Here is a 9988-nt window from a genome sequence, read left to right on the forward strand (position 1 = left end):
TCCCTACCACCACCACCCTCAATCTCTAGAGAGCCTGACTAAGTGTTCATCTCTACGGTGTACATAGGAATTTGTGATACAAACATACTTGGTAAATTTGGTGACCACTTCAGCGTTCAACTTCACTGTTAAACACTTAAATGTTCAACTTTACTGGTAAACACGTAAGTATTCAACTTTACTGTTAAACACTTCAGTATTCAAATATCCACCAACAGTGTGCAACGTAATGTTGAGCACTGATCACTTGTGCACGCCAGTTGCCGAACAATTAATTTATCAGTGAAACTCCTGTATGTAGGCAACCCACGCTGCATAAGCCCCCTCTGTCAGCCGCGCCAGGACGAGCCAGGCCAGCAGGGCGACATGGTGGTTAGCCACCGCCGCCCCCACCTGTCCCACACCCCCACACCCCTTTGATAGAAATGTTGGCATATCGGAGAAAAATTAGAGAAAACTCATTAGTGCAGTCGCCCCACCGCGTCGCGCCGCCGCGAGAGCTGATGTCTGCCTGATCGCATCAACACTATTACGGGACCGTTGAACAGGGGGAGGAGTATCAGCGGGCTGCGGAATGCGATGACAAGACCGTGGATGAATGTCGGACTCCAAACCGCGTCGCGACCGAACGCATACCGAAACGATTAGAAAGAACGGGTTTACACGCAGTGTTTGGTGGGCGTTCGTCCCCCGGCCCACCGCGGTGGTGGAGCTGCCATCATCGGTGTGGTTAGGTCAACGCCTCGCCTCTTCAACGAGACGTCATGATTCGGGTTATGACTTCTCGTGACTACTTTCTCATAGTGTGTGTGTGTGAGAGAGAGAGAGTTTCGGGAAAAAAGTAACGGCAAAAAATAGCCGGGCAAGCACAAAACGTCCCATGACGTCACGCGTCACGCACAGTTAAAACCTTACGAGCAAAATGCCAAACCCTTCGTACCTACGAAACTTCCAAATCCTTCGTATTACGAAGGATTTGGCATTTTTCTTCGTAAGACTGTAACAATAATGCGCCCGTAATGCTCACAATCTACTCTACTGTATAGCCGCACAAAAAGTGCGATATAGATAGCATCTTTGCAGAAAGACAGTCAAAATTTAATTCAATTTAGCCAAATTTGTGTCTTTTCCCCATTGTTCCACTTTTCAGACGGACTTTTTATTCCCAGCCCGGAACCTGACTGACTACATGCAACAGATCCATGATTTTTGAAGGACAGCAAGATCCGTAACCCTGGATATCGTCGAAAGATAAGGATGAGTCGTGTCAGTGCGCGGAAGACGACAGACGCGGACATGCCCCTCCTTTCCGCCTCAATCGGGCAATGATTAACAAGCAGGCTCGTCCTTCCGCCAAACGGAGTCGCCAGTCGCCAGGCCAGCTCCGCTTCGCTGCGCCAGCAAAACCGTTCGGCAGGCGCCGGGCCAGGAAGGACGACCGGCACCGAATGGTCGGGTTTGCCAACTCGCTTACGGCGCCACATTTGTGTGGCCACAAATAAGGACGTGTCAGTCCCGGGAGCTGTGCGCCTGCGAGACTCGTGGTAGGCCGCCCCGCAGTACACGCATGCAATGCAGGCAAGATGTTGCCTACCTATCAGGCGCTGTGAGAGCTCGCTGGCAGGTATTCCGAATTAATGGGTCGTGATCTTGACTCTATGAAGTTGTTGGACCATAGATACTTGTGGTCAGCGGGCGAGGGAGAGGAACCATCGCAAGGCAGTGGACGACAAATTAACTGGTGACGATGACAACTGACTGTTTATTGGATCTTTGTGACAGGACATTTATCAGAAATGACAGCTGACGATCAAACGTGTAGACAACTTGAGCCGTGAAGCGGGAGGAGGGGGATAATGGGATAATCGACTTATCCAAATGACCTCTTGTGTGACTTTTGCTGCCGTTTGGTGCATCAGAATATGTCTCTGAAGTCACCTTGGGATATTAACTTTATGATACAGGTTCACTTCTGATGGTGACGTGTGGTACTTGTGATGCACCAAATGGCTTTAAAATACAAACAAGAGGTCATTTGGATAAGTCGAGTTATCGGATAACAGTTATGCCCTTCCTCCGTTTCACGACTCACTTATGACGAATACACAACAGCAGGGGCTGAACTTGGCAGTTTCACGAATGTGATGCAGGCAAAGATGTTGCCAAGCCTACCTATCAGGTATGATGAGTGTTTGCAGAGGCTGAACTTGGTAGTTTCGTAAACGGCGAATGATGTACTGCACATGTCGTTTCCACGAACACGCTTTATTGTCTTTGCAAAGCAGAACACTAACAAATACTGCATCATGCTCTAAGCGCCACCATGCGGCGACGCGGCGCGCGCACCGGTTTGAAAGTGGCGCGCGGCGCGTGCGCCGTGAAGCCTGCTATACGCAGAAGGCTCGGGAAATCATGAACGAGAATTTCTCATACGTGCAGACCGTGGGCGTGCGGTGAATACGAGCTGACCGCGTTATGCGCAGCATTTGTATACAATCAAAGTACTAGGTTAGGTTCCTCTGTTAATTGTCAACTGTCAAATATCAATTCCGATTTCCAATGTCTCCTTCGTAAAATGGTTGTTGCTCTTCCAACCGCAATGGAAATGGTTGAAGAAGTGACGCCTGACGACACGGAACTTGCAAAGGAAGTGCAAGTACGGTATGAATTTTACCTCGGTCAGCTGAAAGCTATGCTTGCAGATATACCGAGGTTTGTTTGTCCTTTATTTGTATTTTACTGCAACTTACATTACACCTCAGATTTACTGTGAATGTCTCATTGCACACATTTTTTATCACAGGAAGTACCAGAAAAAGATCTCAATAGAATTGTGCTCCAACCTCGCCCACTGTTTGACTAATAGTATTAATTTTGAAATTGTGAAAGGATTAATGGATATACAGCATGTCACAGAAAAATATCTCATTCATTTAAGGCAGAAAGTTACAGATAAGCAGCTGTGTAAGTATACTATCAAAATTTTTGGTCTCAATATTACTGCCCTGTGCAAAGTGTGCGAAGTAGGTCAGCCAATTTTCCAATTCATTCTTACCTGCAGCCGAAACAGCAAAAGCCTTAGAAGGTGTTCCTCCCTCTGAGCATGAAAGTATTCGTTCTTCTATGGCTGGTAAGCATCGCAAACAACTTATTGATGTCGATATGAAATTAGTTAAACAACTAGATCAAAAGGTAAGATCAGAATTTTTTTTAAAAAATTTGGCCATGGCAATTTTTTTTTGTGCGAAATCCTTATTTTGTGGGTCTCATTTCCTATCAACTCTTGCTTTTGAAGGTTGCTGAACAGCAAGAAACTCTTGAAAAGGCAGGTTTTCCAGGTTTTTATGTCACTATGAGTAGCGCAGAGATAAAAGTACAAATTTTCTTATTAGACTTCATCCTACGACTTAGCAAAATGGAAATTCCTGATTCTTGATGAATGGTAATTTTTTTTAGGTTTCCTTAAACTTGCTCTATCCAGTAAGAGGAATTCAAACTGAAGTTTTACTTCAATTTTAATATCTCTTCCTGGACAGAGCTGTTATTTCCTTAAACTACATGTAGTTGTACATAGATGAGATGAAAATCATGTTTTATTTTTGGTATCCTAATCAATGTAAATAGCGTACATTTGTAATAAATTATTCATTATAACATTTTCTAGAGCATTTATTTGTGAGAGATCAACAAGTAACTCTTCAGATAAGATAATTAACCCCTGAACAGTGTCACTTGCAATTATAATTGTTAGTGCTGGACGTCTGGTGGTTTGTTCTTTTGCACAAGTTCCGGGCTGGAATTCCCGAAACATGTGAACGTCCGAATACCTTTGGCGGTGCTGCCGTTGCCCAGGCGCAGCTCGAAGGTGGCGATGTACTGCCTGGCAAAGATGGGCGGCACGAATCGTACAGAGAACGACATCTGGGCTCCTGCTGCCACGGTCGTTACTCTTTCGGGCTCCGGGCGGACTTGGAAGGGGCAGGCGCCATCCACTCGAGTGGAAGCAGCGCACTGCTTGAGGAGAGCCCGCTCAGCGTCGGTCATGGTCTTGGACACCTTGGCCACGTCGGCCACATCCGTGCGCGCGGACGCGCCGTCGGCCACTGCGTCTGCAGTTTCCCGGGACGCTCGGGGTGATCGAAGGCCCAAGTCGAAAACGCGCAGGTCGGCCACCGCCAGGTCGAGGGGCGCGGTGCAGGTGTTCCGGATCTGCAAGAAATGGGGTTGGACGAGGTTCTCAGCGGGGCCCAAGCGAGCATTGGCCGAGGCCCGTCGCATTCACCTCAAAGATGATCCTGTCGGGGGAGTCGGCGCTGTCGGGCTTGCGGCGGACGCGGCGCCTCGCGGTCAGGCGGACCACCGCGGCGTCGGGGACGATGCAGTACTGGGCGTCCACCACGGTCCCCGACAGGTGCGCGGCGGCCACCCCTGGCGCCACCTCCGCAGCCGGGGCCGCGCGGCCGCCCGACCCCGACCAGGGAGCCTCCGCCGCGAGGTACTGCAACTCCATGACGCCGGACGCCTGCGGGTCCAGAAGGCCTCCGTCACCCCCAGCTTCCCCTGGGGGCTCCAGGGCCGCCGTTCACCGCCACGACCGACCGCCTCGTCACTGCCTAGCAGTTGCCCTCCTCATCGGGGTGGGGCTCGTCCGCCTCATCGTCGCCGAAGGTTGGCTCGTCCGCCTCATCGTCGCCGAAGGTGGGCTCGTCCGCCGCGTCGTCGTGGTTTGGGTCCGGGTTCATGCCGATGTGGTTGAGGCGTGCCAGGAGGCCTGCTTCTCGGAAGCCCTCCACGGCGCGGCGCAGCATACTCTCGCGCCGTGCCTGTTGGCTGAGCTCGGCGGGCGACGCGGGCGCGGGCAGGTACACGCCCCACTGCGGCTTCGTCAGGAGCCCGTACTCCACGCCCCAGCGCAGAGCGTTGTTCACGTCGCGCTTGACCCAGGCCGCCCGCACGTTGTACTCGCGCCGTATGTAGCGCACTACGTCCCGGGGCCGCGCCCCCTGCACCGCCGGGGAGCCCGAGGACGCCGCCGTCTCCGCCGCCGCAGCCCCCGCGAGCTCGCGCACGGCGCTCAAGACCATCTCGGAGGTCTGGGGCGGGCGCGGGTTCTTTCGTGGCTCGCGGTGGGCGCGCGGCTTCATCGTGGAGGTGTCGGCGGCGCCCTCGCGCACCTCAGCCTGCTCCGCCTGATCGCTCCACCGCGGGGTGAGCGTAGGGCGCCTGTCACCCGGCAACTAGTTGGCGGGCTAGGTGCCTGTGTCGGCGCGACGACGGTACCGCTAGCATCTAACATAATAAATGACGCACCCACACAAATGTGTACCTAATTTTTCGACATTTTTCGTGCACTTCATTGTTTTGAGCAGTGCGCTCGAATGTACAAAAAAAAATAAGAACACATTTTGGCGGCGCAGGTGCCACGTGGCCATCTGATCTTGGAGTACCGACATTCGACCGACATTCGACCGACATAATTCGGAACTTAGTTATCTATCATCCTCTCTGCAGGGTTCACAGTATTGTGGCGATTGTTACGTAACTCGCTGTCTTTTCGCTCCCTATACGGCTGCCCATTAAAAAACGTATCCTTCATAGGAAGTGGTCTTGGGATATTAACTTTACGCGAATTTACAACTGCGGACAACGCCTCACCTCTAGCGCGGCCCCGGGCGCGCTGAGGGGGGTGAAGGTGACGGGGAGGTGCAGCTCGTGCCCTGGGGGCAGCAGCACGGGCAGGGTGGGCCAGCGGAAGGCCTCCTGCTGGCCGTCGCCGCCGCCGTCGCCGGAGTGGGCCTGGGCGCTCAGGGCGGGCCGCACACGCAGCCAGGACGCCGACGCGTTGAGCCAGCACACGACGCGGCAGGCGGTGCAGCCGGCGGCCACCGCGCCGAACCCGACGGCCTGCGACACGGGGGTCAGGGAGGCGGGCGCGGCGCGGCACAGCGCCAGCACGGGCAGCGACTCGCGCCGCCTGCGGGTGACATAACGACAACAGGTTTAGAGGCACGGTCTCATGCGGGCCTGTTCGCAACACATTATAGTACTCGGGAATCCCCAATGAAATGTGGTTATGTTTATTTCAACTTTTTCTTTGAATTAAGGGGTGGGTCACAGCATGCGTCTTTCGCGAAAGTGGCGGGGTCCCAAGTTCACACCGGCGTTACTGTAAACATGTGTGACGCGACGGCTCTGGTCCGCGGAGTCTGGAACGGCGTGACGCCAGCGTGACGTCAGAGCACAGTATGTACCGGCCGGCGCCCGAGCAGGCGCCCCGGCTGGCACAGAATCGCTCACCACCAGATCGGGATCGATGATATCGGATCAGATAAGAGTGACCGGGGCAAGCCTGCCACCGTGGCGGCACGCCGCACGGGCATACAGGGACGCGGGAAGAATTGATTTAACATTTAAGCACATTCGGGGAAAGGCGTGAAAGGGCACGCGGTGTGGAAGGAAACACATCGGGAACTGTGTCACTCGGCGAGTAAACAAACCAGTGTGTACTATCGGTCCCCGGTAAAGGAAGTGGTTGTCGCGCCTCGCAAAACCAAGGGGTTTCCTCGACTGAAAAAAGTAATTGTAAAAATAAATGCTGACATAACGATGGCATACTCACCACTCAGCGCCCTCGTCCACCGTCGTCTCCGCCTCGCAAATTACGCGCATCTGGGCCTCAGTCTGGTTGAGAAAGGGGAAATGATTGTAACAGGGAATCAATCGGCGCAGGCAATGTCAAGGAGCGGGCGTCTCTTCACCTTTGCGTCGGGGTCTGCATCGGTGCCTCCGCTCGCGAGTGCGCTCGCCCTTGGCAGATAGAGCAGCACCACCCGCAGGCGCTGGGTGCCACAACACAACCACATTAGAGCCGGGCCCGCCGGGTCGGGGACCACAGCGCCGCCCCTCCACCGCTCACGCCCGATGGGCGGCCTACCTCTCCGGCGGGGAGGCGCCCAGCGGCAAGGGACTTACATGACCGAGTAGGAGAGAGCCTGCAGGTGGGATGACTTGGAGCTGGTCGTCGGGGGTCTTGAAGGAGAAGCGGGCCTCAGAGGCTAGACATGTCTGAAAAAATTTCGGGCAGTATTGTTGGGATTCAATCAGCAGGAAATATTTCGTTGGCGGAGGAACCTTACGGCGCACTAGATTGTTTTTCGGTAGACCTCACCATAGTGAACTCGGTCGTGGAGTGGGATCCCACAGGTGTCAGCGGAAACGAAACTCTGTGCGCCGAGATCTGGAGTCTGGGTGAAATGACATCCGCCGTGATCCGGACCGAGCAGGCGTAGGTGCTGGCCGCAGCCACCTGAAAGACAAAGCAGGAAGACACTAGAGGAGCCCACGACCGCCAGCATCCTTGCGGGGCTTCCAGCAAGCCTTGTAAAGGGCGGCCGAGACCAGGGTCCGAGACGCCGTACGCACCTTGCCCCCGCCCCGGAGGCGGCGCTTGGAGAGCGGCCTGGAGCCGAACCTGGAGGCCGCGGCGCCCAGCGTCGTGTCGACGCGGAGTTCCACACGCCGGGGACCCTCCCCGCCCAGCGGGCTAAAGACCAGCATCAAGTCGGCCACCTCTCCGGGCTGGAGGTCGCCGAAACCGCCGCCCGGCTCCACGCTCAGTTCCTGTGAGACGACGGTTTATCCATCTGGTTACTTTGTTACGCGTGTCCGGGACGCAGCACGACGAGACAGGTACCTCGGATACGCCCAAGAAGCCGTACGTCTGCTTCATGAGGGAGCGGTTTGAAAGCTGAATGTGAGCCGTGACGGCCTCCTCGCACGTGACCACGCTGCCCAGGTCCACGAGGGCCGGCGTCACCTCCAGCTGCGGGGGCGACACGGCCACCAGAACCTGAACACGCAAAGCCCTCAGACGCGCTCCACACAAGTGCATCCAAGTGGCAGAGGTCCATGCCGGTCCCTGTGCATTTACTTGCACCGTGAGCTTGGGGTGGGCGCTTGCAGAATTGGAGATGGGGACGATCTCCACGGGAAACTGGGTCACCCCCGAAAGTTGACAGGTGTACTTCTGCGCATCACGGGAGAACGACCGTCTGTGAGGGGGAGGGCCAAGGGATCGGGGCAGCCGATTAGCCTTTAGCGGTTAGCCAAAGGTGTTCCCACGTGCAGCTGCACCTACCTGGCGCACAGCTGCAGCTGTAGGCGGCGTCGCTCCCCGGCGCGCAGGCGCAGGGCCGCGGGCTTGACGCGCACGTGCTTCCGTAGGTCGGCGGGGGGCTCGGCGGCCAGCGCCACGGCCACACGGCCCTTGTTGGTCACCGCCAGCGCACACGAGTAGAGCAGGCCCGGGCAGCACACCCCCAGCATCGCCGCCGCCGGCTCCACCGCCAGCCGCACGGCCACCTGCGCAGCAAGACGTGTACCGACACGGGGTAAAAGTACAGAGGCGGAGCAGCGTACGGACTTACGTCCCCGTAGAACAACTCGTCCAGTTTAGCCTGGAGGGCGAGGCTGGAGACGCCGCCTGCCCGTGGGAGAGCCACTTCCACTGGCCCGTCTAGGGTGACGGGACTTTGGGCCTGCTTCTTCGCGATCCTGTGGAAGTCCCTCCGAGCGGCATGCGCTTGCAAGGTACGGGCCAGCCGGTGGGCAGCGGAGTTGGCAGCCGCCAGCTCGCCGTCGCCAACCCCCGCGTCGGCACGGACTGGAAGAGCGGACGGCGTAGATGTGCTGCTCTCGGCCCGGAAGGCTTCGCCCCCCGAGGGAGTAGCGAACCGCGGCCTGGATAAGGGAGCCGCGAGGTGTGCCTCGCCGTCTCCCTGGGCGTTGGCCGTGGACGTGGGGGCGTTGAGCGGGCGGGGGATGGGGAGGCGTGAGGACGGCAAGCCCGTCAACGCGCAGCTCTGAGGGCGCGAGCCGCGCGAGCGTGCGGGTCTGGAGGCCAAGGACGGCAGCGACAACCTGCGCGAGGGGAGGCACACGGTCGGTACAGGCAGTGCACCGAGTGCATCCCTGAGCGCGCATGACGACGCACCTCGGCGCCAACGGGAGGCCCGCGGCAACGGCGGCGGCCGGCTTGGGGCCCACCCTCAGCGGCAGCAGTGAGCGGCGTCGCGGGGCCGCGGAGGGCAGGGACCAGGCGGACGATCGGCTGCCACGAGGGCTGGAGCGGCTTGGCGCACTTTGAGTGCTGTGCGCGCTGTGAGCGCTGCTGTGAGCGCTGCTGTGAGCACTGCTGTCAGCGTTGTTGTGGCTGCTGCCGTGCGTGCTGCTGCGGGGGCTGCTGTGAGCGCTGTGAGCGCTGCTGCGGGGGCTACTGTGGGCGCTGTGAGCGCTGCTGTGAGCGCTGCTGTGAGCGCTGCTGTGAGCGCTGCTGTGAGCGCTGCTTTGGGCGCTGCAGGCGCTCTTTATCCATCCGATGCTACTCCTGCTCGTGCTGGATGCGAGACTCATCGCGGATCTGGCATGCTCCCTAACCGGAACTCCCAGGTCGATGGTGTCCGAACGGATCAAGGATGTCGTCCTGGCGGACGCTCGGGAGGAAGGACGTACTTCGCCGCGCACCGTCTCCAAACTGTCACAATCGCCGTACGTATCCAAAGAGTCCCGATCGTTACACATCTCGGGTGTTTCCTGTTCGTCCGGTGCCCCCAAATGACCGATCACTTCTGGTCCAACCGATTGACTTTCATAAACCTCTCCAGGGTTCTCAGCAACAACGTTTATCGCACAGTCGCTCTGATCGGTCGCCGGTGGAGCTAGATCAGTGTCGGCTTCGTCCAACTCCTTGGTCAGCTCAATAACGGAGAGCGAGTTGGTGGGCTGGTAGGGCGCGGGTGGAGACACCTGCACGCTCGCCGCCACAGCCCTCGGCGGAGATGGTTCATGAGGAGAACGTACGGTCTGGTGCCAATGCTGGTCTTGCGCGACGTCAAAGCGTCGCCAAGCAAGGCGCCAGAAAATGCTCGTCGAACATGGCGGGATAAATCTGTTCAAGATAGCAAAAAAGATATAGTTTCACTGTCATTTA

At 56.9% G+C, this 9988-nt stretch overlaps 3 protein-coding genes across 4 annotated transcripts; 1 reads left to right on the forward strand and 2 right to left on the reverse strand.

Moving 5' to 3' along the window:
* Positions 1-2448: 2448 nt before the first annotated feature.
* On the forward strand, positions 2449-3658 carry LOC113217731 (gonadal protein gdl). Its single transcript, XM_026437760.2, has 4 exons — positions 2449-2712; positions 2804-2964; positions 3062-3192; positions 3296-3658. Exons 1-4 carry the CDS (start codon positions 2576-2578, stop codon positions 3434-3436), a joined length of 570 nt encoding a protein of 189 aa, XP_026293545.1. The 5' UTR covers positions 2449-2575; the 3' UTR covers positions 3437-3658.
* LOC127749326 (uncharacterized) lies at positions 3576-5605 on the reverse strand. 2 transcript variants are annotated; one of them, XM_052267097.1, is made up of 3 exons: positions 4600-5605; positions 4283-4522; positions 3576-4209 (listed from the first exon to the last, which is right to left on the reverse strand). In XM_052267097.1, exon 1 carries the CDS (start codon positions 5142-5144, stop codon positions 4614-4616), a length of 531 nt encoding a protein of 176 aa, XP_052123057.1. In that variant the 5' UTR covers positions 5145-5605; the 3' UTR covers positions 3576-4209; positions 4283-4522; positions 4600-4613. The 2 variants fall into 2 exon arrangements, with proteins under 2 accessions (XP_052123057.1, XP_052123056.1); XM_052267096.1 differs by having other exon boundaries at positions 4600-5594.
* LOC113217692 (cilia- and flagella-associated protein 74-like) lies at positions 3576-9579 on the reverse strand. The gene is made up of 10 exons (XM_052267075.1): positions 9511-9579; positions 8138-8361; positions 7931-8051; positions 7694-7849; positions 7423-7620; positions 7169-7306; positions 6973-7065; positions 6759-6839; positions 6620-6681; positions 3576-5974 (listed from the first exon to the last, which is right to left on the reverse strand). The coding sequence occupies exons 1-10, from the start codon at positions 9577-9579 to the stop codon at positions 5632-5634; spliced, it is 1485 nt and encodes a 494-aa protein (XP_052123035.1). The 3' UTR covers positions 3576-5631.
* Between the last annotated feature and the right edge of the window lie 409 nt (positions 9580-9988).

The sequence above is a fragment of the Frankliniella occidentalis genome, unplaced genomic scaffold, assembly GCF_000697945.3.
Source record: "Frankliniella occidentalis isolate FOCC.00 unplaced genomic scaffold, Focc_3.1 Scaffold46, whole genome shotgun sequence".
NCBI lineage: Eukaryota > Metazoa > Arthropoda > Insecta > Thysanoptera > Thripidae > Frankliniella > Frankliniella occidentalis.

Coding starts and splice junctions, on each gene's coding strand:
- LOC113217731 (XM_026437760.2), top strand. CDS start 2,576: ATGGTTGTTGCTCTTCCAACCGCAATGGAAATGGTTGAAGAAGTGACG. Junction 2,965..3,061: donor AGTTACAGATAAGCAGCTGT/GTAAGTATACTA, acceptor TCTTACCTGCAG/CCGAAACAGCAAAAGCCTTA. Junction 3,193..3,295: donor TTAAACAACTAGATCAAAAG/GTAAGATCAGAA, acceptor TTGCTTTTGAAG/GTTGCTGAACAGCAAGAAAC.
- LOC127749326 (XM_052267096.1), bottom strand. CDS start 4,510: ATGGAGTTGCAGTACCTCGCGGCGGAGGCTCCCTGGTCGGGGTCGGGC. Junction 4,210..4,282: donor CCGACAGGATCATCTTTGAG/GTGAATGCGACG, acceptor CATTTCTTGCAG/ATCCGGAACACCTGCACCGC.
- LOC113217692 (XM_052267075.1), bottom strand. CDS start 9,579: ATGTGTAACGATCGGGACTCTTTGGATACGTACGGCGATTGTGACAGT. Junction 8,052..8,137: donor CAGCTGCAGCTGTGCGCCAG/GTAGGTGCAGCT, acceptor TCCCCCTCACAG/ACGGTCGTTCTCCCGTGATG. Junction 6,682..6,758: donor ATGCAGACCCCGACGCAAAG/GTGAAGAGACGC, acceptor TTTCTCAACCAG/ACTGAGGCCCAGATGCGCGT.